The sequence below is a fragment of the Vanacampus margaritifer genome, chromosome 1, assembly GCF_051991255.1.
Source record: "Vanacampus margaritifer isolate UIUO_Vmar chromosome 1, RoL_Vmar_1.0, whole genome shotgun sequence".
Taxonomy (NCBI): Eukaryota; Metazoa; Chordata; class Actinopteri; order Syngnathiformes; family Syngnathidae; genus Vanacampus; species Vanacampus margaritifer.
Window position 1 is genome coordinate 56,458,542 of NC_135432.1, and position 20,577 is coordinate 56,479,118.

At 39.6% G+C, this 20,577-nt stretch overlaps 2 protein-coding genes across 5 annotated transcripts; one reads left to right on the forward strand and one right to left on the reverse strand.

Annotated features, from left to right (window-relative positions):
- Positions 1–552: 552 nt before the first annotated feature.
- Positions 553–4,462, forward strand: tmem179ab (transmembrane protein 179a, genome duplicate B). The gene is made up of 4 exons (XM_077555817.1): positions 553–914; positions 2,057–2,194; positions 3,171–3,249; positions 3,334–4,462. The coding sequence occupies exons 1-4, from the start codon at positions 613–615 to the stop codon at positions 3,505–3,507; spliced, it is 693 nt and encodes a 230-aa protein (XP_077411943.1). The 5' UTR covers positions 553–612; the 3' UTR covers positions 3,508–4,462.
- On the reverse strand, positions 4,164–18,253 carry c1h14orf180 (chromosome 1 C14orf180 homolog). Of its 4 annotated transcripts, none has more exons than XM_077555789.1 (10): positions 17,866–18,253; positions 17,112–17,142; positions 14,540–14,626; positions 12,090–12,210; positions 9,583–9,613; positions 9,395–9,503; positions 8,994–9,157; positions 8,638–8,770; positions 7,676–7,702; positions 4,164–7,372 (listed from the first exon to the last, which is right to left on the reverse strand). In XM_077555789.1, exons 1-10 carry the CDS (start codon positions 18,016–18,018, stop codon positions 7,170–7,172), a joined length of 1,059 nt encoding a protein of 352 aa, XP_077411915.1. In that variant the 5' UTR covers positions 18,019–18,253; the 3' UTR covers positions 4,164–7,169. The 4 variants fall into 4 exon arrangements, with proteins under 4 accessions (XP_077411915.1, XP_077411906.1, XP_077411931.1 ...); XM_077555780.1 differs by having other exon boundaries at positions 12,090–12,213; XM_077555805.1 differs by lacking the exon at positions 7,676–7,702 and having other exon boundaries at positions 17,866–18,252.
- Between the last annotated feature and the right edge of the window lie 2,324 nt (positions 18,254–20,577).

Consider the following 20,577-nt stretch of genomic DNA (forward strand, 5'->3'; position numbering starts at 1 on the left):
CAACATGAAGTTAATTGTAGCTATTTAAATAAACAAAATGTATTCAGGAATGAATGTCTTAAAATATGAATTTTGCATTTACATACTGTAAGTTTAACTGTCCAGTCAACATAAATTTCATGAAATGAATGCGAATTGGTTTTGCATTTAAATTAATGAATGAATGAATAAATAAATAAATAAATTATTAAATAAATAATCAGACTAAAACAGAAGTCAACATGTTTTTTTATATTGTCTCCTTAGTTAAAATTTTAATACTGAGTATATATTGCCCCTTTCTAAATTAATAGAATTCATTGTGAGTGATCCCTTGTTTTTTTGTTGTTGCTTTTTTGCCACTTGTCGCATGTTTACCCAAACCATCCAAAGGCAAAACACAAAATGAAAAACAAGAGGACAACATAGAGGCGCCTCTTTTGTATAGCTAGTATTTAACAGAAAATATACAAAAAGCAAGTAGCTGTGACGTCTAGAGAAGATGAGGCCTGAAGGGCTCTCTTGCTCCTGCTCATTAGTTTCCAGACCAGTGCGTCTTCGGATGCTGCGCCTGCCTCCAGCGCGCATGCGCAACCTCTGCAGGACCCTGCACGGAGGAGAGAGACGCCAAAAATGGCCCTCGACAATTTAATTTTCGCCCAGTGCGTTCTTTATTTTTTAGCCTTCGTATTTGGGTTTATCGCCGTTGTGCCTTTGTCTGAAAACACGGAGGACTTCGGTGGGAAATGTTTGCTGTTCACGCGGGGGATGTGGCAGAATGAGAACATCACGGTGTCGAAGCAGCGCTTCATCGTGGAGGAATGGGGAGCCGAGTCGTCCTGCAGCTTCGTGGCTTTTGTCGGGATAGCCTCCCTCATATTGTCCGCAGTGCAGGCCTGGAGGCTGCTCTTCTTCTTGTGCAAAGGACACGACGAGTGAGTAGTGCACTTGTTCTCGTTTCAACATCATGCTAAGATGGCCCTCGTGTTTCCATCCACAACCAACGCCCTGATTGCACGCTGCTTTCAGCATGACAAGCAGAAATAGAAGAGTGGTCATGACAGAAAGATGGAGGAATCACATGCTGCCAAACCCTCGCCCAATTCGCAGGGCTTTAAGCATGATTTAATATCATGTGTTGAAAAACAAACAAACAAACACGTTTTCAGATAGCTAGTGGACCCAAGCAGCCACTGAACCCTGGAGAACCCACGGGGTCAAATTTGGCCCCTATAAATTCTGCTACTCAAATAACAAAGACCTTTTTTTTTTCTTTTTACAAATTTAACTTCAAAAGTCCAGAGTGCCACTTCTGACCCCTGCATGGGGCCATCTAGTGGATGAATATTGCACTTACATGAGCCAGAGTGCTGGTGACAAGATGATGGCTAAAATGCAACAAATAAAACAAAAAAATTATATTGTTCAATGTAGCTGTGCTTGATTGATTATTTTCTTAAATTCTAAATAGTTAACTGACAGTTTTTGTTATTCCGATTTTTCGAAATGATACCCCTAAATCCCAAAGGGTCAAACTTCGCCCTAATCCTAAATTAGGGAATAAATTGAAAAAACATATATTTTGGTGTTCAGTGAATTTATAGCAGTCATTTAATGTGTAATTCATAATTTTCCAAAGAAGAAAAGGGTTCTTGGGTTCTCCAGGGTTAATTAGCTTATGTGGCATGCCGAAGGTAGACTCCAAAAATTGGCAATTGGCACCCTCCAAAAGCTTGTAAATTGTAACTATAAATGCCACAAACTGGCAGAAAGCAACTACTGGCACTTTTGTCGAAATGAACGTCTTGAACTCGTTTGAATATAGTTCCTTGGCAGCAAGATGCCACAAATGGCAGCTAAGTACTACTTCTACGTCATAATGAAGCTCCTCTATTCACTTCAACACACTTTCTTTGCACCATATATGCCCGACGGCATGACAATATGTCACTTTGGCCTGAGCATAAGTGAATAGGTTGAGTCTTTCATTGAATAACAAGGGAGAGGTTCCATAAAAATCTGCAATTATTTAAATTGGTGAATCACCCATGAATATTCTCTCCATTTTTTTCTGCAGCTCCATCTTCAATGCCTTCCTCAACCTGCTGATCAGCTCCTTGGTGGTGTTCACCGTCTTCTTATCGAGCACCATGGTCAGTGTGGGCTTCAACCTGTGGTGCGACTCCATCACCGAGGGTGGCACCATGCCCAGCAGGTAGGAGAATGACACATGACATGTTTTCATTACAAAGGACAAAACAAAAGAAGAAACAAGCAACAGTGCAAGACTTAAGGCTGTGTTTGGGTCCAGGTAGGATTCGTTGGTCAAGCTTTGCACTGTTATTGTGATGACTGAGGATACATGACTACAAAGCATGAAAAATAAACATACATGCTAATGTTTGCTAATGCTTACCTGGTTGTTGTGCGTTATTTCTAGACGCTGCAGTATTATTCACAAATGTGTGTTTCTGTGCTGCATTTTTTTTTGGGGGTCAATTCAATTATTCCCCTTATTAGAAGTAATTACAGGAGACTAGGCAAAGGCCAAATATTACAAATATCACTGAATGACCAAAAAAAAAATAGAAAAAAAAATAAATATTTTTTTAAATATGTACCACTCTAAAATTATTATTATTATTTTTAAAATATAGGTAAATACAAATAAAGCATCCCGTCTTTTACCCATTCATTTTCCAAACTGCTTTTTGAACAAAATATACAATATTTGGTACAGAAGAACTGTATACCATGTTAAGTTATGAATAAATAAATAAATAAATATAATTTTTTTTTCTTCTGATTTAATTCTTCTGAGTAAGTCACAGTGTCCCATCAATGGTGAGCTACTCTTTAGAACAGGGCCCGTTCGTGTAACGGATGGTGTTACTTTGGTACTGGAGTGAGTCGACTTGTTTCGCTGTAACGGCTCAACGGCGCCCCCCTCTTGCATATGGCGAGTATCAATAACTGCGCAGGTGCCGGCAATTCGACTGTGTCATCGCCGATGTGAGTTGGGAGCACTGCGCACTTGCTAGTAGCTGCTTAGCTAAAAATTCAAATTTAACTATTTATACCACCAATCCCTCCTCTTTCTTTGTTACACACTGAGAAGAAAAAAAAGAAAAAGTCAATTGGAGGTAATTTATTCAAAGAGGCCGTTCATTAACGTGTACTATTTTATGTAGCTGTGAAGATCTGCAGGACACCGACCTAGAATTGGGCCTGAACAACTCTGCTTTCTACGACCAGTTTGCAATAGCTCAGGTAAGCCCCCTGTGTCATCCTAGTGAGCCAACAAAAAACTTCCCACCCCTCAGATCATTACAACTTCTTATTCTCTTTTTACAGTTTGGCCTGTGGGCCGCGTGGCTCACCTGGCTGGCCATCGCCGTGCTGGCCTTTCTCAAGGTTTACCACAACTACAGACAAGAAGATCTGCTGGACAGCCTCATCCACGAGAAGGATCTGCTGCTGGGACGCTCCTCTCGCTGCAGCTCTGACCTCAAGACGGGCCTCCTCTAGAAAGCGAAAGCTACGCACACACCAACGCACACTCTTTCGTCGATACTGTCCCGCCATGAGAAACGCCGGCGTTTGCATCTGTTGACAATCAAAATCAGTTGGCTTTTGTTCCCATTGCGCCGAGAGTGAACTGAAGGGTTTATCTTCGTCCTCTGCCTGATTGATTTCCCTTCAGAAAATCCTCAGACGGTTGTTAATCCCGCATTTATTGAGTCTATTCACCCACTCCTTTAATCTGATAGTCGAGCTCGTATCAACGGCTTCATTGCAAATGTACTCCCAGTTTATGATACTTGGGACATTTTGTTGGACTGCGTCTTTGTCAAGCTTATGAGACCAAATGCATGACAAAATAATACAGTGGCTTTTAGATCTGAGTAGCTCGCACATCTCGTTTACACACCAATTGATGTGACTTTTGTTTTATTTGAGGTCTGTACTTCATCCTGCATGCTGCAGCAACAAGAACAAAACTGTGCTTCTGAGGTGTTCCCTCACTTAGCGATAGTTGTAAAAATGATTAACTGTACTTATGCAATCTGTCCCCATTTTTTTTTAGCAATGTATCTCAGGCTATTCACTACCATATACTGTCAGTATTAAACATACTGTGTATGCCATAACAAAAAAAAAGTCAAAAAATGACTGCATGAATCTCACAAGTATCACCATTTTATTAAAAACATAAAATTATAAAATAGAAGAAAACTCTCCATAAAGGCACTTCTTACAAAGTGACCAGCTGTGAAATACAGCTAAACTAATGTGCATATAAGTGTAAGAGTATCACAAGAGTATCACTTCTTTGCTTCCATACAATTATTATATATTAGATATTGCTTTGACATAATCCACTTTTCATGAAATCCATCAACTACTCTTTAACATGGGATGTGTGTTGTGCTCCTATAAACAAATGTATATGGTGGTTTCATAAAGGAGACTCACATAACAACTGGTTGTATTTGTTGTCTGTATAATAACTCTACAAGTTGTCCAAGATGTAATTGATAACCAGTCTTCAATGATTAGAAGCCTTACAGTTAATGAATCGAGTTGATTTCCAGATGGATTGTCAAGCACATCGCATCATCATTGAGCAGCGCACGTCCTCCTCCTCATTTCGCACCAATTACAGCTGACAAGTACACTCGCAAGCCACGTTAGCCGCGTGATACGTAAACGCCGTGCGACGGTTTCTCCCAAGACGTCACCCAAGCGCCGCGCGACAAAAATCACAACGAGGAAAGAGGAAAAAACTTAAGGTGGTTGCTGTTTTTCTCTGCTTTTTATTTTATGTACTTGGCGTGGATGGATGGTTTGCGTTTAGATGAAGAATTTGAAAAGGCTGACTCGCAAATCACGAGTTTCGATCGACACGTAATCTCATTGCGACGGTTTATGTGACGTCACCCAAGTGCGGCGCCGCAAAACCCAGAACAACGGAAAGAGAAAAACTTGTGGCGGTTGCCGTTTTTTTCTGCTTTTTTTTTATGTACTTGGCATGGATAGATTGTTTGAGTGAGAGGAGACGGCGTTTAGATGAAGAATTTGAAAAGGCTGACTCGCAAGTCACGAGTTTCGATCGAGACGTAATCTCTTTGCGATTGTTTCTGTGACGTCACCCTGGAAGGCTCCTGCAGCGGAGACACGCACATACGGGGCTTGTCCAGTAAATTTACCCCGAAGTTCCTGCGGTGGAAACTCGGCTATTAAATACACCTGATTAAGTCCCATACAAGTGCTGCATTAAAAAATGGCTTCACATAGATGACAGTACGCAAGTCAAAATATTACAAAAACAAGAAAAACTGAGCATTATCTGTATAAAGACCATATTATTGATGCAGCACTTATATTGGATTGTGCAGGCGTGTTTAATTTTGTGTTTGGTAACTTTGCTATTATTTACATTTATTCAAGGACAAATACAAAGATGAATATTATATTTGTTAGTCTATATTGCATAAACATATTCACTTTCATGTCATATATACACAAATCATGTACTGTACCAAAATAAATATTTGCATTCAATGTAAATCATATACAATACATACAATAGAGGGTAGCTGAGGGATCAAGTGTGGCAAGCAATATGTGAGCATAAAAATGCAAAACGTGAGAATCGGACGGAGCAATAAGGTGCAGTGATTGTGAAGTGTGAATGCGTACATGACATATACGTGAGCATCATGTGTATGAAAATACATTTCAGCATTCAGTCGATATCCATTCTAAAGTCCATGTCCAATATGTATGCTCCTTGCCTTCACGAATAAGAAAATTCAGCACAGTGAGCACAGAATGATTTTGTCTTAAAAGTAACATTTTATTAAAATTTTATTAGGGGTGTCAGGCGACAATTTATTTATTTTTTAATCGTAATTAATTGCATGACTTCAATAGTTAACTCACGATTAATCGCACATTTTAGGTCTGTACAATTAAATATTATAATATAAGGTTTCAGACTCTTAACATAAAAGTGGGAAAAAAATAAACTAATAGAAATATGTCTGCATCTTTTGGTCATTGATACAGTAGTTTCATAATAATTCATTAAATTGAGATAAAATTAAAAAGATGTACTGTACTGTAAAAAACGAGTGTGATATTGGTTTGTGTTGAGGTAATTTACTGCCACTAGACGGCATAATTACATTTGTAAGACTTGGCAGTTTAGTGCATTTTTCTTTTCATATTAAGAGCTATCTAATCTTTAACATGAAGTAACTTGTGAAATTCAGCATTTTTAAAATTGTAAAATACAACCTGTTACCACAAATATATGCATTATTAAATTTATTACTGCAAAATTTTTACGTGGACATGTTGCATTTTGACTGGAATTTCTTCATACAGGCTTTCCAAGTTAATCACGCATTAAAAAAAAATAGTGGCGTTAAAGGAATTCTAAATCAACTCAAAATTAACCCACAAATTAATTAAACCCTTAATTAAAATGTGACATTTCTGCACACGAGTAGAACTAGGGCTACTACATGCTACTAGTGAGACAAACCTACTAATGGGCGCATTTGTGTTACTTGTGTAGGACAGTAATTTATTAGCAAGGTTTAATTGCCTGCTAATAGGCAAAAAGAGGTACTAGCAGTGGGGAAACCCCCCATTACTAATAATGTTGTAACATTGGTCTCTATTTTCGTGACTGGCGGAAAATCCTAACCTAACTCTGTGCAGAGGCAGGTTAGACCTGATGTTGGTAATTTCTTAGTGCTGGGCCGCTGTGGGAGTGATTACAGGCAACTTCAATCATGGCCAATCAAAGTGACTCCTTTTATTCCCTTCACTTAAGTCTTGACATAGCGGAAGCTCATTATTTAAAAAATATAAACACAATTGCTCATATATTTTGATGCTCGCTGTTCACATATTTATGAATTAAATATGTTGAGTTAGACTAGCTGTGGCCAGGAATATACTGTAGCTTAGCTTGACTTTTTGCTACCCAACTGTCACTCCTTGTGCTCCGCCGGGATCTGCCAGCATTCGCACCATAAAAATCATAAAAATAGCATGTACTTGTACATGGACCTTAAACTGGATAGCGAGAATATCAGATAAATCAAATAGCTTAGCACATAGGAGCTACATGTTTCACTATAAAAGATGTCCCCTCCTGCCACTGGTCGCCATCACTACATGGTCAGCCAAATCCAACAACCCCATACAAGCTGCTTCATGTGAAGCAAGTAGACCGCCAGAGCGGCCTCCAGCTGCTCGCACGCTCGCTGCGGACGCCGCCGGTCTGTACAATACATGGCAACGCCCAAGAAGGACATCATCAGGAAAAGGCAAGTGAACAGGACCAGGTGAGGGCGGGCCGGCGTCGTCTCATAGGCTACACGCACACACAGAAACACACCAAATTAAGACAGTTTCCACAAAAGCCTTGTAGGCTCCAAACTATTTTGAATGTTAAGATATTTACAGCGCAGCCTTGTCACACACTCACAGTGATCGTGTTTAAAATGAAGTGTTTCAAACAAAATGTCCTACATAGTGATTAGTAAGCCAAGAATAAGTCTGATGTTAGTCCATTCAAAATTAATAAAGTTAAAAAAAATAAAAATAAAAAAAGGTGCATCGCTGCTGACGCCTCCTGGTGCGTCAAGTGAGCCCGTGCACTTGCATACAAACTTACCACCTGTGTCGTCACAGGGAGGAATGTCTGTGAAGCCGACAGAAAAGCAGCATGTCAGGGAGAAGGAAGCGGAATCTGAGATGCACAGCAGTTACAGCTGGCTGTTTGATACCTGGAGATTTTACAGAGTGTGACTTTTTTTTCGCGTGCATGATTCACTCTGACGAGCAAATCATTTGTGTATCGTGTGTTCATCGCTTTCTGCAGTAATAGCAGTAAAACAGCGCAGAATCATTTTGTGCAAACCATGCACCCTATATGGACCAAGTGAGCAGTTTATTTATTTAAAAAATATATTTTCTAGGTTTTATGAAAAGCTGCTACTTAACAGCTTTCTGTTAATGCTGATAAGGCATGTGTTTAAGATTTTCAAGATTTTGGGGTGGCCTTGGCCCTTTATGCCACTAGGTTAGAGCCACCCCTGGACTGAACGGCGACCAAATCCCATCTTCACATTCAGAACCAAAACAAGACCAAACTGTAGTAAACTGACCATCTTAAAAACAATTACTTGAGGATCAATAATGTTTATAAATCCGACCTTGATACAAGGCAGAGAGTGGAATATTCAATTCTTTATTCACTACATTGGGCGGCTGAAATACAACTTGGTGGGCCGCAAATGGCCCCCGGGCGGTAGTTTGGACACCCCTGCAATAAATTCATATGTGATGATCACCATTTCTTTTGTGTAGATCAAGAAAAATGTCAACGGAAACACACATGAAGTCCCATGAAAGATAAAGAATTCTCTCATCATGTCATGTTTGACAGCCATTGACTTCAAGATTTTTGGCTGATTTGATTGAATTGCAAATTGTAAGATATCGGTGCTGCTTGACATTAGATTCAACTGTACTGAAGTTATTGGGCAGGCGGCAAAACATTTGGACGGCAGTCAAAGCGGCACACCAGATGGCAGCATGGTTTCTTGCTCCCACATTGCCGTCTTGTTCACTCACCATGCACTGTGGTCTCCGGTTCCCGGAATCGAACCCTCCGCTGGCCTTTCCGTCTTTGGGTGGCTTCTGTGTCCGACCCGCAAGTGGGGCTTGGCTTCTTGAGGATGGAGGTGGGGATTTTCCCATCGATGACCTGAATGAAAAGAAGATTGAGACATTACAAGCAGTAATCAGGATTATGCTTGAAAAATAAATAAATAAATAACAGGCAAGCTAAATTGTCACTTTGACTCTTTTTTCCTACCTAAATGTGTCCATTCAATATGCATGCAATAAAGTAACCAAGAGTGTAAAGGAGCTGTGTCTCTTCAGGACAAACAGAGGTGTGTGTGCGTGTGTGTGCGTGTGCGCTCCACCTCGTCTGTTGTTTTGTCTTCCTGTTGGTGGCGAAAGTCCTTTCTGTGGCGAACCTCGGAGTGTTTTTCCGGATGTGAATGAGGAAAAGCGTCGACCGTGTCCCTGATGGACTCGGCAGCAGCCAAGCGTTTGGACAACGCAGACACACGCTGACCCAGGGAGTCTAACAACACGACGAATAGTCACACATGACTACCTCCTAATATTGCAGGCGGGACGCTACAGTTTATTTGAAGATAAGTCAAACAACATTTAACATGCAAACTTTTTCGGGGGAAGTTAACTCTGTCGGCACCAGAATCATTGGTATGTTCTAATAACTATAACAGGAACAAAATGTCTCACCGATAATTATTTTATGGATGTCAGAATAAATGTCAGCTCATACGTGTTACTCTACCTGAATATTCAGTCTTGCCAATCTCAGCATAAACTGTGCCCATGAGCTCCAGGCTTCTGGCGGTTATTGGGTGGTCGTTACCGAAGGCCCTCTGGTGGATTTTTGCAGCCTAGAGGAAGTCCACATTACAATTTAACATGTCAAATCAGATGTTTGGAAAAATAACAATAAAAATGGCAGTGACATACCTTACCACTGTACTCTAGTGCAAGATGAGGCCTAGAAGGGTTTAAAAAAAAAAAGAAGCCATTAATGACTTGCACTACGAAGCAGCGACTTCTGCCAAGGCTTAAACACGTGCCACCCACAATATCAACAGAAGTCATAAATCTTTATAGCTACAAGATGGTCACGTTTAAACCACGCCCACAATGTCTTCTGGATGCAATGCAGAAATAAATCAACACACGTGTGGGAAATTTAGAGAATGTCATTTTTCATGTCACCTTTAAAATGGTCAGTTTTGTAAAATGATGTCGATGTCAATTTAATTTGGTTTCATCTTCCCACGGTCAAGTTTACGTGTCTGAATATGATTTCATTTTAATCTAAGTTCAATTTAAATGGGTGCCAAATGTGAACTATAGATCAGAACCAGATTTGGTTTAATATGAGTAGTGCAACTTCTGACCACCGATTAAAGTTGTTGTTGTTTTTTTTCTCAACTTTTTTTCTTCATTGTTTGTCCAATATAAACATTGTAAATTCTCAGCAATCAAAAAAGTACAAAAATGCAGCTGGTTAGTTGCACAGAAATTCTGATGGGCAAATACCAGACCTTATTTCAAGGTATCTGTACTTGTGAGTCACAATGGTGACAGATATAATCAATATCGGCTGTCTTTTTGTTGTAACTCTTTTTTTTTTTTTAATATCCTTAATTTCTTGCAATTTTAAAGAAAATGCTATTAGAATATATCGGTCTTTCTTTAAAATGATCTGTCATTGTTATTTGGAGGGGAAATTTTTACGTATCAAAAGTACCAGTGGAATCAGTATTGGTACTTGGTATCGGTGACTAATCAAGAGTTGAGTTCAAGAACTGGTATCTGTCTGAAAAATAATGATCAAACATCCCTACACAGAAACCAAACATAATCATGTAAAACAAGAACATGCTATCAAATGAAAATAAAGTACATATATTGAACAACCCGGCTGCGGTATTCCGACAGAAATACATGTGCAACAAAGAGCGATGTGGGTCAAGCAGGTTGGCTGGCGCTGGTTGTCATGTGCACGTGTATCTCTTTCACGGCCTGAGGTGCAGCATTGAGGCCAACCTGGAAATGCATCTGCTGGGATTAGACACAGGAAGCAGGTCTGTGGCTACCTGAGCAGGAAGTGGAAAACTTCTATTCCTGCCGGGCACGTGCCGATGCAGGAAATATGCTGACCGGCCAGCTGTGTTTCCTCACAAGTGACCCGCCACGGCACGGCGCCACGGCACGGCGCCACCCTCACACCCTCACGTCTAGCGTAAACATGTAGAGCAAGCTCCGTTTGGCGTGACAGAATGTCAGACTTGAGCTTCTGAAGCCACACTTCCTTTCAATTAGTAATGACTGAGTGTCACATTGCCCGTTTCAGCGGACACCTGATCGGAGAATACCCAAAAGGACTTCCTAGGGCATTGCTGAAAGAGTGATGGGGGCATTTGTATTAAAATAACTTAATCTTATTTCTGATTGTTCTGGCCTTTGGATGTGGACCTGGGATACACAACAGAAGTTTAACTGCAAATGGGAAATTTCTATGCAGCCACACTAGTCTAAACACGGTATTCTGGTTAATATTGCATTAGTGGAATATGAGTTAAGCAGCAAAATCCTATTTTGTCACTTGCTGTCGAGTTAAAATGAAATCAGGTAACAACCAATCACAGCTCACTCCCCGAAAACAGGTGAGCTGTGATTGGTTGTTGCCTGAGCAACTGTGATGTCATCTTCAGTCAACGGCAAGTTTCAAAATGGCCGCCCCCCAGATAGATAAAAACAGCTGGATTTTGCTCATATTCCACAAATGTAATATTAATTAGAATGTCGTGTTTAAACTATAGTGAGGTCACATATAACATTATTGTCAAGAAATGTTTAAGGTTGAATTACTCTTTAATGATAGATGACATGCATTCGAAGCACATAATTTAGGGTGACAATATTTCAATTTCCAAAAAAAGAGGAAACTTAGCCCAGCCTCCAGGTATTTAAATGAACACTAAGTTTACTCAAGAATGCCATACATTATAACTATTTTAACGTATGTCTCCTTTGTCTGGGTACAAAAAAAAACACTCTCTTTTGAAGTTTTACTTGACAAATGAATAAATAATGACAAAGTACTGAGGCCAACCTTTTTTGCTCCTGCTACTGATTTTTTTTGTTTTTAATGGGGCAGGTGGGAATCAAACTAGCACCCTCCGATTTGGTAGAGCAAACTACCAGCGAGCTAAAATTCTGGGACACCAATGCAGCTTTGGACCGAACACTCAGGACATGATTACGTGGAACACTGACCCACTTTTTTTCTTCTTCTTCAAAAAAAAAAACGTTTAAAATATCCAACATTACGAGCACACATGCACACAACTCGCCTTTGTTTTCCCCTACACCCCTTGTGATCAACTTGGGAGCGGTCTACCAGAAGAGAACATGTCATGGCGCATGAATTCCAGCACAGTGCAAGTTTTACCTACTGTTTGCTCACGATGCATAGTTGAGCCAGCCGCTCGAGGTGCCGTGCCTGGGAGGCCTGCTCCGAGAGCTCCTCTGGGGTCGCCCATCCTGCGGACCCCAGTGAAGAGTCCTCCTGGGGCCCTGCTACACAAACACAGGGCATGGGATCGCAGTCAGTCTGCCAGCAAAACACTCAGGCTATCAAAGTCCTCTCTATGCAAGCTTTAAAATAAACTAAAAAAAAAATTGTTTGTCTATCTGGCACTTCTGAGAACACGGAAGAGCAACAACTGAGAACTGGAGACAAGAGCGCAGAGATACGGAGAGAAAAGAGCAGATAAGGGGGTCAAACAACACACTCGCCACACCCACTGGGACACTTTGACACACATGCGTGCAAGGTGACACAACAAATGTAATGTGCGCACATTCCACACACGAAATAGAGGTTACATTACTTTAAACCACATGGGGAAAAGCTAGCTAGCTATCGACAGTTAAATGTAAGCATTTCAAAGCTGAGCAGCTTCTAATGAGGCCATTCTGGTCAGATGCCTGCCCAGATTTCCACTCAACTGTGGGTATGCTACACAACGCTTCCCGAGGAGGAGATATGGAAGACGTGCAGCGCTGAGAGCAAGATATGATGAATGACCAGCACACTGGTGATAGCAGCTTAACTCCCAGTAGGTAAACAAACATGGAGTCACGCAAAAGAAGTTCAAGAGAGGGCCTTTAGTTATTTTAACCCTGGAGAACCCACGGGGTCAAATTTGGCCCTTATAAATTCTGCTACTCAAATAACAAAGACCTTTTTTTTTTTTTTTTTTTTACAAAATTAACTTCAAAAGTCCAGAGTGCCACTTCTGACCCCGGCATGGGGCCATCTAGTGGATGAATATTGCACTTACATAAGCCAGAGTGGTGGTGACAAGATGATGGCTAAAATGCAACAAATAAAACAAAAAATATATATTGTTCAATGTAGCTGTGCTTGATTGATTATTTTGTTAAATTCTAAATAGTTTACTGACAGTTTTTGTTATTCAGATTTTTCGAAATGATACCCCTAAATCCCAAAGGGTCAAATTTCGCCCTAATCCTAAATTAGGGAATAAATTGAAAAAAAACATTGAAAAAACATATATTTTGGTGTTCAGTGAATTTATAGCAGTCATTTAATGTATAATTCATAATTTTCCAAAGAAGAAAAGGGTTCTTGGATTCTCCAGGGTTAAGCAAGGTCAAATGCAGGCATTAAAAAAAAGTTAATCTGATAATCTTCATAACAATTCAAATAAAGATAAATCTGCCTTATATATGTTGTATATTTCTTTAGTTTGATTTGATTGTGTTTTTTTTTTATGATGACAGTTTTTCAGATTGTTGGTTCCCCTGCAAAAGCCACTTTTCCCCCCTCAAAATCCTTACTACATCGCTCAAAAGTAAATATTTGTGTCACATTGTCAGTGCTATCAGAACAAGTCTGAATCATTATGTACGGACGAGACAGTCAAATTGATTAGTCATGTTGTCAATATGACAGTGTAACTCTGGAGGGATGTTTTGGTGTAAAATGACGCTTAAGTTTTGATGACAAATTCAGTTTTCTAAATTGAAAGTCACACTTTTGTGTAAGTGGAAGATTGATGGGCAAGATTCACATTTCCCTTTTTGGGCTGTAATTTGCTGACAAACCATTTCATCGCGATACAGAAAGGAAAATGCAGCACTGCATTGCACAAAGAAAAAAATAATAAAACGACATCCTTAGGGAAATGTATTGATGCAAATCGTCATCATTTAGCTTCACTTGCTACAAGCTATTTCAGACGGGCTGATCTAATGATTCACAAATTTCCCTTTTAAAAAGTGTCATTGAAAGGTTTAAAAAAAAATAGGCTTATTATGACAACTTGTTCATCCATTTTCTATGTAAAGATGTATGAAAAAAGCTAAAAGAGAAGTGAGGAGAATGTTGGAAACAGCAGAAATTGTAAACAATCATTTGCATGTACGTAGCAAAATATTTGTTCAAAGAAATGAGAAATTGCTTTTTGATGTACGCAAGTGACACAATGATTTAAAACTTGAACAAGTACTTTTGAGAAATTCAAAAAGGAACAAAGAAAAACTGTAATAAATCTTCTATGGTTATATATCCTTATAACCAGGCATATGATGTACAGTTCAATTCAAATTTAGCTTAGCTAATATGCTTTCTTCCCTTTTAAATAACTAAAACACTTTTCCAGCCAGAAAGCCAGAAACACAAGTATTGCCAAAAGAACAATATACTGTATACAGAATATAATGGGCCTATGCATACAGTTAAATTATTTCATTGCGTTTGAGTAAGACTTCAAAGAATCTTGTCATATCTTAAAGCAACTAGTATAGTGAACTACACCGATACCTGCTTTTGTATTCCCAGAAGTATAAAACATATAGTGATGCTCATTGAACTTGCCTGTGCTCCCGTGCAGAGCCGTCAGCTCGATCAGTGCCACCTCGTAGAACATTTTTTCAGCCTGGATGAACTGTAGGGCCTTCCCATCTGTTTATATGGGTAAAGGATCACTCCTGACCAATTGGATTAGTCAGTTGTAGAGGTTAAAAACAGCCACTGTTGCCCAGCTCAACTCTTTTTCTTATGCTCTCCCCGTGCACTCGTCTCAAGAATGACCCTCGCAAGCTGACAACTGTGCAGGTTGTTGATTAGCCCGGGTGTCAATCATCATTAACTTGACAAATGGAGCTCCTGAAACGTGTTTTTTTTTTAATTGACATAGTATGCTGATTCTCGTCACCAGGCTATAAAGTACCACATCACCACTGAATGATTTGTGATTTTTGTTTGGCCAAACACCTTTTATATCATAATACTGCTGTCATCAAAAGCCTCTCTATTATAAGCGCCTTCAAAAATAGTGCCTGTTCACGCTGTCAGAGACACTCCATTGTAGTGATAATTGTCAGGTGAATTTACAGATCACATGCTTAAAATAAACACAGTCCCTACTGTTTAAATGACCTATTTAAACCACGTGCAGAACTATAAATTGCTCAGTGTTTGTAATTCATTGGCCACGTGACTTTCTTTGCCCCATAACGTGAGATCCAAAAGTATATCGACTATGAGTATGGCTAAATGAATAAATAAATAAATGACAAGAATGGAATTGATATACAAAGTCAGATTAGGTACCATTTAATTCGTCCATTTTATATCAGGATCTCAAAATCATTTGGAGAAAGTAATACACTGATTTTGACGATGTGTTGAATTTAGTGCCATCTAGTGATAAACTAATACAATGCAATGATTTTGAAGCATGCGCACCACCAATTACTACCAATTATTATTTGGAGTGAGCAAGCGAGCGAGCAGCCCAGTGAGCAGGAACTGGCGGGAGCAGCGGGCAAGTGGCTAGCAAGAACTAGCTGGAGCGGCTAACAAAAGCGGTTAGTGGGAGAAACAAAAGCTAGCAAGAGCAACGCAGAGGGAGACAAGTGGCGGGAGCCCGAATCACGCGACCTATGTACGTTATATAATTAACGATTACTAGACCTATGATTAGATTTAAAAAAAGAAAAGAAAAATAATTGTATGTTGATGTGATGTGTTTTTTTTTTAATGAATAAGTAATTAGTTCACCACTAGATGGCACCCAATCCTTTACCCTATTTGTGTAACTGGAGCAAGCGTATATTGCAAATAGAACTTTTAAAATTGAGAAAAGTAAAATAAACACCGTGAATAAGAACAAATAATGTAGAAAGTAAAATTAGCATGTTTATGACGGTATTATGATGCACGAAATCTGCGTAGTTCCGTTCATGGGAGTCAGCTAGCAGAAGGGAATACACTTGGTATGTGGTGGACTGTTTGGGGATAGGATTAGGGGTGCAGCCGTCATTAAAGGTCAAAACACTTCCTGTGTCTGCTATTTTTAGCCTCACTGGATAACAGCAATGGTAACAACAAGAATCTCACACAACTCAATCAACCAATGCGACCTTAAAATTATACTTTTAATTTACTCACATATTAGTGTAAAATTCTAGCTTTAACCTCTGCCTTCTGGTGAAAAAGCATTTAATTGTTGTGCTTGTCACTACAGCTTGCTAACATAGATTAGAAAGATATTAGACATTATTTAGCTATAATTTCCCCACCAGTTAAGACAAACAGAATAATTTCCCACAGCACACCTGATTATTCGATGTGCCGTGGCTGATGAGTCGGGAACCACTGCCAGAGATGCCAAGAGATATAATCATTAATTATGTGTGTTGTTCCCTTCCTTTTCCTCACCACACCGCAATAATAGGAAATACTGAACGCAACTCTTATCTGAAGTCCTTCTTCATTGCCACATGCTTTCCAAGAACTCTATCAGTAAACACTCAAAAGAGCAAAAAGAGCTTCTGGCTGGGACAAAGTTCACTGCACTGATAACTATACAGTACAATTTTCAATCCCCCCAAATTGCTTTAATGTGATTGTTTTTACTGGTTATGCAATGCCGCTAAAAGTACATTTTAATATGTGGATATTAATATTGATGCTGCAATGTAGTAATTGTGTCAGAGGATGTAACCCTGTCCTACTATAAGTGGGTAATGTTTCCCGCTGAGCTGAAGCGACACCTATCAAATGTTGCTATTTAAACAATGGTCAGTGAGGGGTAGCCACTGGTTCATGTAGCAGGCCAGTTACCATTCGGAGTGTCTCAGTGACAGAGAGAGGGAAATATACACTGACACCCAACATCCTCTGTTATCCCTATGCTCTATATTGTGGAGCTTTATGGAGGCTGTTAAGTGGCAATCGGCAACCTAGTCAAGTGCGGATACAAGTTAATTAGTTTACTTGGACGCTCTGTTGTGCCGAGATAAGAGCCTACAAATCCTCTTAGCACTAAAGCGTGAGCTTTGAACAACAGATATCGACTGCCATTTATATTGACTTCTGTTGATTATCTATGCCCTTTTTTTGTGGGCTAGTCAAAGTAAAAGTGCCTAATTGAAGAGGATACAATTCTTTTCAGTGATGAACAGTTCTGCAATCTGTAAAGCACAGAAGGATAATCAAGGGTTAAACGAATCGGACGATGTCACGAGTTGTCAAACAAGTGGTTTGCATCCACAGTCTGGCCATCATCACGTTACTGTTCACGTGGTCTGGAGTGGACTATGTTTTGACATCTGGGACATTCCTTCATGTGCTGCTAAGCAGAATAAAAATGTGCTCACTTGAAGGCCTTGTGAAGCCTCATCACATACAACGGAAGGAATTTGAATCTCTAAGTTCTTAGTGTATTGCTCAAATTGGCACCGTGTACACCAGGGGTCACCAACATGGTGCCTCCAGGTAGCCCGCAGGGACCACATGAGTAGCCCGAGGGCCTGTTCCGAAAATAGCTCAACAGTGATGAGGCATTGTGATTTTCTAGGAATAGATACAAAATAAATATACATACCATATTTCATATCACATACCATTTATTAATAATAACTAGAGCTGTCACTAAGAAATCTTTTTCAGAATTTTTCATCCGGTTGAGGCAGAAATTTGTGGTCGACTTAGCCAAGTTAGCCCCCCCAAATACTGTAATAATAATAATAATAAGAAGAATAATAATAATAAGAATATCTGATTAATTTAAATTTGATCAAATTTATCATTTTCGAAGTGTGTATGAAATTGGTAGCCCTTCTCACTAATCGTGAGTATCCAAGAAGTATGATAAATATGCACACAACATGTGTGTGGGACAAAAACCTGCTCACCTGGTGAAGGCAGTTGGGCAGAGAGGTGAAGCTCTGCACATGGGTCAGTCCAAGCAGGCAGCTGAGAAAGCAGTGCAGGGCGGCCTGGTACTCCCCCTGCTGCTGGAGCTGCTGTCCCAGCTCAAACAGGCCCTCCCTCCCCCCACTCAGCATCCCCAGTCCCAGCCGGAGCCGGCACTGCCTCCCATCAGAGCGCTCCAGATGCCGAGGACAAATCAGCACTTCAGCCCAGCTGATGACCCACCCCAACTCTCGATCCGTCCCGGAATGTCCCGTCAAGGACAGGTTGGAAGGAGCGGGCTGAGGGAGCTCCGGCGACTCACACGGATCAGATCCATTCCCTTCCCTCTTCCCAGGCTGCACCAGGAAAGGAGGACAGAGGAAGTGGAGAGTATTTGCTGGTTGAGTGGCAGAGCTTTGGACCAATCACGTGTGAGGATGGCATACTCTGCTCTATGGCTTAAAGCAGGCATGGACAACTGGTGGACCGCTCAGTACTCTGAATGACCCCTTGATTATTATTTTTTTTTAATAAAAAAATTGGAAAATAAAAAATAAAAAAAATATTTGGGGAGAATGTTTTTTTTTTTTTTAACCATCCCAACAAATCTTTATAAAATGCTGATAAACACATATATATATATATATATATATATATATATATATATATATACTGGGGGTAAATGTGTAAGAAAAAAATCACAGATAAAAAAAATAAAAATAAATTATATTTAAAAATATAGATTTTTTTTTAAATTGCCGAACTGTGAATATGCATTAACTGTAGTTTTAAATGGTAATTTCACCATTTACCACAAGATGACAGAAATGTCGTAGTTGCACTTATAGTGTTCTATTCTACATGAGTAGGCCTATTATTTTTTTGTAGACTTGGAATGATATGCAAGGTAAACATAATATTTCAAATACATTAAAACTTTGAGTGAATTGATTTTTGTGAGAAAAAAATGCACAATTTTTTTTTTGCACTTCATGTTGGTTTGCAGTTGAGCAGGTTTGTGCCATCCTAGAATGTTTTATTTTATTTAAATGTTTTAAATGCATGAGAGCCCTTAGCACGGGGGTTATTACAGATATTTTGTTTATTTTTTGCTTTGAAACCTTTAATTTAGATTTTTTATGCATACATTGAAACATTTATTATGAAAATTGCAATTTGTTAAGAGCACGTATTTTGCCAATATGTAAATATTTTGTCCAAATTTAAAATTTAATTTTTGTCATACATCTGATTATGTGGTGTGTGGTCCTAGGTTTTCCCCGCCAGCATAATCCAAGACTTTAATCCTTAAAAAAAAAAAAAAAAGTGCACGTTTAAAACAATAACAATTTTACTTCCAAATTCAGGATTAATAATGTGAAGAGGAGACCACAGGCAAAGCAGAGTGAATGCTGTGTGTGCTTGTTTTACATGGGGGACATTTTCTATACAGCAAGCCAACAAATGTAAGCACAGAGTCACTAAGATCACTACCCGAGAGAGTCAAAGAAAGAGAAAGTGCTCACCACTATCCAAACAGACACAACAAATATTTATTCACCAGACGTGCGCTATAAAAGTATTTGCAAACCACCCTTGACACTCTGCTAACTAACTACTAATATGCTTTCAAAAAAGTGCCGGCATTGACAGGTGCACACCTCACATTAACATGCAGCCAGGCTTTAAATTAACGTGGTAACAGAAAGCAAATGAGCAGAGTCAGTTTCCATTAGCGCCCGACAGACTGAGCTAGCTAAGGATTTTAATGGCGGCGAATGCAAATCGATCAGAAAGAATTTAACGTGTGATGGCAGGTCAGACAAGAACTGTGGGCAAAACAGACAGGTGAGCGTGCGGCGACACTTAGGTGGCTTCTTGGCAGTGGTCAGCTCCTAATTGACAGACAATGAGAAGCATCTCCTAATTACAAAGCGGTCGAGTGGAACACATCTCATCACGTTAAACAGCATACACGTGCTGACTGGGGATTTTAAGATCAGACAGTACATTAACGACATCACGTTAGTAAATTAATTGAATGGCCCAATGACCTCATGGGGTTTGGTTACGTAGGGTCAATTCACAGTGCTTGTTACTGAAAACAAAACATCTTTGATTACGTGCCATCTTCCACTCTAACACTTAACATTGGCAGATTAAATTGTATTTCAATCAATTTGGCTGCTGAACAAAACTTTAAAAGCTAAGCGAAACAAAGCAACTGATTTGGCTCGCCATGTTCGGCATGTTGTGGTTTTGTTTGCCTTTCAGGATGTGTGCATACAAACAGGAAAACGGTAATGATGATGAACTAAAAAAAGGAACCTTATCGCTGAAAGTGGTCGTCATTAAAGGAATGGTTTTCAACACATTTTATTGGTTTGCGATGAGTGACTATTAACAAGAATGATCATTCCCAATTTGTTTAGAGAAGGAACCATCGAACATCAGCTGAGGAACTACGTCCGGGCAGATGTCTTCTATGGCACATTGGTACAACTCCCACCCTTCCCGATCCTTCTGCTGGTGCAACGAAACTAGTTTAACCAGGCTAGCACAGAAGTGGCTGCAGTAAGTCTCATTGTTGTATTCATTGCATCGCTCATGGCTCTAAGACCTTTGGAAAGAAATTTGGGAAGATAATAGGGGCTTTTGGAGAACTTTTCAATTGACCTTGGTAAAATTCAGTTTTCCACTTACAACAATTT

What these genes read in the sequence shown, in the direction of transcription:
- tmem179ab (XM_077555817.1), top strand. Translation starts at nt 613, where the DNA reads ATGGCCCTCGACAATTTAATTTTCGCCCAGTGCGTTCTTTATTTTTTA. An exon ending in TTGTGCAAAGGACACGACGA is followed by an intron (nt 915 to 2,056) that starts GTGAGTAGTGCA and finishes TTTTTTCTGCAG; the next exon opens with CTCCATCTTCAATGCCTTCC. An exon ending in GGTGGCACCATGCCCAGCAG is followed by an intron (nt 2,195 to 3,170) that starts GTAGGAGAATGA and finishes TATTTTATGTAG; the next exon opens with CTGTGAAGATCTGCAGGACA.
- c1h14orf180 (XM_077555780.1), bottom strand. Translation starts at nt 18,018, where the DNA reads ATGCTGAGTGGGGGGAGGGAGGGCCTGTTTGAGCTGGGACAGCAGCTC. An exon ending in GGCTCTGCACGGGAGCACAG is followed by an intron (nt 12,214 to 14,539) that starts GCAAGTTCAATG and finishes GTGTTTGTGTAG; the next exon opens with CAGGGCCCCAGGAGGACTCT. An exon ending in TGGCAAGACTGAATATTCAG is followed by an intron (nt 9,158 to 9,394) that starts GTAGAGTAACAC and finishes TCGTGTTGTTAG; the next exon opens with ACTCCCTGGGTCAGCGTGTG.